This window comes from Sander lucioperca, chromosome 7 (assembly GCF_008315115.2).
Source record: "Sander lucioperca isolate FBNREF2018 chromosome 7, SLUC_FBN_1.2, whole genome shotgun sequence".
Lineage (NCBI taxonomy): Eukaryota > Metazoa > Chordata > Actinopteri > Perciformes > Percidae > Sander > Sander lucioperca.
Genome location: NC_050179.1, coordinates 27,175,271 through 27,180,816, shown reverse-complemented (window position 1 = coordinate 27,180,816; position 5,546 = coordinate 27,175,271). Strand labels below are relative to the sequence as shown.

General features: G+C 44.7%; 1 protein-coding gene across 1 annotated transcript in view; it reads left to right on the top strand.

Annotated features, from left to right (window-relative positions):
* mbtps1 (membrane-bound transcription factor peptidase, site 1) overlaps window positions 1-5,546 on the top strand; it is a 44,115-nt gene extending 38,569 nt beyond the window's left edge. The window contains exons 22-23 of the mRNA XM_031310010.2: window positions 3,792-3,922; window positions 5,012-5,546. Coding sequence (XP_031165870.1) covers window positions 3,792-3,922; window positions 5,012-5,238 — 358 coding nt within the window. The 3' untranslated portion in view covers window positions 5,239-5,546. The remainder of the gene's footprint in view (window positions 1-3,791; window positions 3,923-5,011) is intronic.

Genomic DNA, 5,546 nt, shown 5'->3' with positions numbered 1-5,546 from the left:
GCAAATCTCTCTGTCTTTTTTAAAATGTGTCGGGAAGCAGACAGCAAAGCCTAGCTTTACTTTTAATGTTATCAAGCAATGGGAAATGATCTCCCCTCCTCCTTAAATGATCATAAATCCATACTAGAGTATAGCCTACTTCCTTGTTTACTGCTGCACCTGCAATTGTTGTAATGCAGAGGAGTAGAATTAAACTAAGAGCATCCGTCTCCACAAAGTCACCTGTTGAGTGTTTGATGGTCATTTATTTGTGCTTTAGAATGTAACCGCTGTGAAACTTTTAGAAAACACCGTTTAATTTCTCTCATTCACAGCCCATTCCGCTCTCGCCAGTCTTCCTTTTTCCTCCGATTTCTGGTGAGGATATTTGAATGTCTGTATGTGGTGCTTGGTTTGACCATGGCAGCTCTCTCTGCTAACTTCCCAGATGTTAGTGGCCGGTTAGCTCAGTTCGTAGAGTAGGCACACATATATAGAGGTTTATTCCTCGACGCAGCATGTCCAGGGTTCGAGTCCGACCTGTGACAATTTCCTGCATGTCTTCCCCCTCTCTCTCTCCCCCCTTTCGTAGCTCTCCTATCCATTAAATTGCCCAAAAAATGAATAAAAAAAACCCCACTTCCCATGCGTTATGCTTCTCAACATTATTATATTGAGTCAGTCTTGTATGTGCACTCTGCCTCAGTCAACATTTTAGTTACTTTCAGTCACGGCACTACATAGAGGAAGAGGCGTGTCTCCCAGTAGGTGGGCAACACATTTCAGTGCCGCATTACTTTGAATCAGTCTCTTGGTTCTAACATGGAATTCGTTTTTTTTCTCGCAGCAACACTTTTCTTAAGCCCGGTTCAGACTAAAGATTCGCGACGAGACAAAACTGTTTTAGAACGTCGCAGGGAAAAGTTTTAGCGGTCTGAACTGGCCCGTCTCAGCTCGACTCATACCAGCTGGTGGTCTCCAGCTGGTCAAGTCTCCAGAGGCCGGTTTTAGAACGTAACGGACGTCACCTGTTTCAACAGCCTATAGAGAAGTCAGCTTGTAAAGTCAGCTACGATAAAATGATCCATAATAATTATTATTTTTTGTTACAAACTGTTAGCGGAGGCTCCACGTGCGGTCGAACAAGCTAGAGAGGGACTGAAGAGAGGGAGCGCCTAGGACAAAGCCGTGAACCTGAGAAATAAAACGCGTTTTCGCCGATTCATCACTAGAAATGTAACTGTAGCAAACAGCTCCCTATCACTGACGTTATCCACATTCATATTTATACGCAGCAAATGATATATTTAGCTTCAAAAAGCCTGGAAGTCGGATGTTGTGACGGAAGTACAAAGAGTCGTTGCTATGGAGATGATACACCGTCTCGTCTCGTCGCATTGGTGTGAACTGGTAGATTTTAGAACGCTGCAGACTGGGCTTTAAACACCAGACGTGAACATACTGTAACTCCAGGTGTTATCAGTAGCTAAGATCACTGGTAGAGGTGCAACTCGTGCATTATTTCTTACACCGCCTCGCCTTTTCTGTCCCACGATAATCTGCCTTAAATTAATAAGGCTTATTTATCTTATTTTATAAGACCTTCCCATAAGAACTCATCTGGAATCTTCCCACTTTGAAAGGGTGGGATGGTTGAAAGTTGAGGATCGAGTGTCTCAGATGCAGCTGGGTATGGTGGAGTAAACAAAGTTCACAGGTACTCCACTAGGGGCAGCTCAACAGATTTTGTACCCTCTAGATTTAACACTAATCTGGGCAAACAGTCTTTTCTTTATGCTGGAACTACCCTTTGGAACCGGTTACCTGGTACCCTCAAGACAGTAAGAAGCATAGGCAGTTTTAAACCGGGTTTGAAAGTTATGGCTTAGGTGCCAATCGTAGTCATTATCATATCACAGTCTATTTTTATTGTTAATTTTTCTGTATAATATGGATGAATTTGTTTAATGTATGATGAATGAATGATGTGTGATTTGCTGCCACTTGTCCTCTCCCCCTGCCCTTATAGGGACCACAATGGAAATAAGTCTTTGGGCTTTATTGTGTCATCCCTGACTATTTATGTATTTTGAATGTATGACACGGAGTACTGTTTCATATTTTTATATTTAAGTGGTCAAATAAAATCAATCAATCAATCCTTACACACACTGCCACTGGTCTTTCTGCCAGCACGTACTGCCAGGAAACTAGAGGCCAAAGTACCTTTTTGGCAGCAGTTTTCCTTTTTTCCATCCCGTCAACAGAGCTAATCAAAGTAAAAGCAAATCCGTCTCACGAAATAAAGCTTAAATTTGGCGACAGATTAAACGCATGCACTAGGGATGTTAATGATTAACATTGACAATTAGGATTCAGTTAAACCACAGTTAAAAGTTCAGTTAAAAACAATATTATTGAAACAAAACAAAAAATAGTTATTAAAAAAACTGATAAAAGAAAAAAAAAAGGCTATACAATCTATTTCTAAACTGCTAGTTACCTTGCTAGTGCTAACTTTGCACTAGCAAGTTGCATTTTAAGCTGCAAGTTCGTGGCTCCCTGCTGGACAGGTGACACATGCAACTATATTATTAGGACATAAGGCCACATAAGGACTGGCGGGTTAATTTGGCCATCCTAGTATGCCAGGCAGAGACACAGCTGACAACCTCACAGGTGGATCTGGTAGAGACAAGCTCGGTCTCCGGGAGCTTGCTTCGGTTGTACGGACATACACGCAAAGGGGTTCCTGGCAAGTGGCTGCATGTGTCGACGACAATGCACGCAGCATCGTGGCTGCACGACCGCGGAACACGGAAAGTATGTCCAAGCCTCTTGGACGGGTGATCTAGGACTGAATTGCATGCTTGTCGGTAAACTGTTAATGATCAGTTAGTCTATATCTACGACGTTCCACTTCCGGGATAGCTTCGTTGCCGACGGAAATTCCGCCAGGTTTTACTCTTTCCGGCCGGGTGTCCGGTACCTTCCGCTTTCTTGTTGTGTTGTAATGTTAAACTCCGGTGGATTTATGAGGACTATGGTTAACTGCTCTTCAGATCTCTGCAGGGTAAATCCAGACAGCTAGCTAGACTATTTGTCCAATCTGAGTTTTCTGTTGCACGACTAAAACAACTTTTGAACGTACACGTTCCACCAAAACAAGTTCCTTCCCGAGGTTATTTTGCAGCGGCTCTGCAGCTCTGTCCGATGCTTAGCGCCGCCCAAGACGATTGTGATTGGTATAAAGAAATGGCAATAAACCAGAGCACGTTTTTCTCCCATCCCGGAATGCTGTGTGGAGTCGCCAGACCCTCCTCCGCAGCGCCGTGGAGGAAGGTCTGGCAATGCGAGACTAGGCAGACACACAGCTGACAACCTCACAGGTAGGATGCGTTGAAGATGGGCTCGGGCTCAGCGGACTTGTGTCGGTTGTACAGACGTACACGCAAAGGGGTTCCTGGCAAGTGGCTGCAAGTGGCTGCATGTGTCGACGAAAATGCACGCGGCATCGTGGCTGCATGACCGCAGAACACGGAAAGTATGTCCAAGCCTCTCGGACGGGTGAACTGGGACTCAGTTGCACGCTTGTCGGTAAACAGTTAATGATCGGTTAATGAGGGTCGGCTATCGCTTGGGGAAAAAAAATCTAAATTAGCATCCCTAGCATGCACACATTTTATTGTTTACATTAAAATCTGTCTCAGCCTCTCTCCCTCTCTCTCTCTCCCTCTCTCTCTCTCTCTCTCTCTCTCTCTCTCTCTCTCTCTCTCTCTTGTTGTTTGTTTCTCTCCCTGCCGTGCTCTCAGTAACCTGTGGAAGCACCAGAAGCTTCTCTCCGTGGATCTGGACAAAGTGGCTCTGCCCAACGTAAGGGCTTACCGTCCCCAGGTCAGACCTCTGTCTCCTGGGGAGAGTGGAGCCTGGGACATCCCGGGAGGTAACACACAGTTCAAACCTATTACTATTTTGTTTTGTGAACAGCAGTGGACTAGATTGTTTTCAGGTTCATAATTGTATTTTGAGGTTGTACCAGAATAGGTTTACATGGTTTAATTTAAAAAAAAAAAAAACACCATATTTTTGTTGTACTGCACATTGCTGCAGCTCCTCTTTTCACCCTGAGTGTTGAGCTCTCTGTTTTAGCTACAGAGTGAGGCATCTCACTTCTATCCCATCTTTGTTGGGAGTCGCACATGCGCAGTAGCTAGGTATTGGGCTACTAGCTAGAAGCCAACGCTGTTAGCGGTTAGCCACCTCGTTCTCAATGGCAAAACACTGCTACGACACACAAGAGTTCACCCTAATCTACAAAATAAATTGTATATAACTACTTACATGTCCCTCATCTGCAGTATATTTAGAAGAAGTCTCCCGGCTAATCCTGCCTTGTACTGACCGAAGTTGGAGAAACGGCTAGCTGATGTGGTATTAGCTAAAGTGGTTAGCACACACCAAATGTTTCGGCCGATGACGTAGATAGCCCTGCCGATTTTGACCAGCTCACCCGGAGACTGAAGGCAGGATACATTCAGAAACCCGTATCTCACTCAAAACAGCATGGATGTTTTTTTTTCTTCCAAGTTTGTATGTGTGTGGAAGCACCAGAGACACAAAATAACACCCCGAATCCCTTTTTTTTTTCATAATATGGGCACTTTAAAACCTGTTAATGTAACATAACAGTAGCATTTGCGGTACTAATGGTATTAATATACGACATGGAAAGGGGAAACGTGTCACTCATCAACTTTTCACCATTGATTATTGAAGTGGCTGGTTATTATTTATGAGAGAATGTATAAAGGTACAATTTTAATATCCATTGAGCAAAAGTTTTTTAATTTTTTTTTTTTTTTTTTTTTACAACAGCTCATAGCAAAATGTTTCTTTAAAAATAGCATTTGTAGCAGTATGTGTTAATGAATATAACAGGGTATTTAAATGAAAGGAGTGACTGCAGTGTGTAAGAATGAAGATGTTAAAGGTGGTTACTGACCCCATGTGACCTGTGACCTTATCCCCTCAGGGATAATGCCCGGTCGCTACAACCAAGACGTGGGCCAGACCATCCCCGTGTTTGCCTTCCTGGGAGCCATGGTCGTCCTGTCCTTCTTCGTGGTCCAGCTAACAAAGTCCAAGAGCAAGCCCAAGCGCAGGAAGCCCCGCATCAAACGGCCCACGTATCTCCAGCAGCAGCAGCAGCAGCAGCAGCAGCAGCAGCAGACGACGACTGGGAAAACCCCCGGCGTTTGACCGGGACTGTAACTCCGAGCTGCTGCTGCTGCTGGAGAGCTGGATTCGCCTCCCAAAACTGAGACGCTGGTAAACGGACGGCTTGTGTTGAGTAGCAACACTGGAGGTGTGGAATGACATGGAGTCTGATGAACTGTCGAGGCAGACGTCTGACTCTTAAACTCCAGACGGGGCCGGAGGTGAACATACTCCCGGCGTCTCTCGGATGCCGATACAGTTTTTGTGCCTCTTGTCTGTTCGAGCCTGTCCGTGGGTGATTGTTTGTGGACTACTGAACAGTATTGGACAATGTCACACACATGATGTAA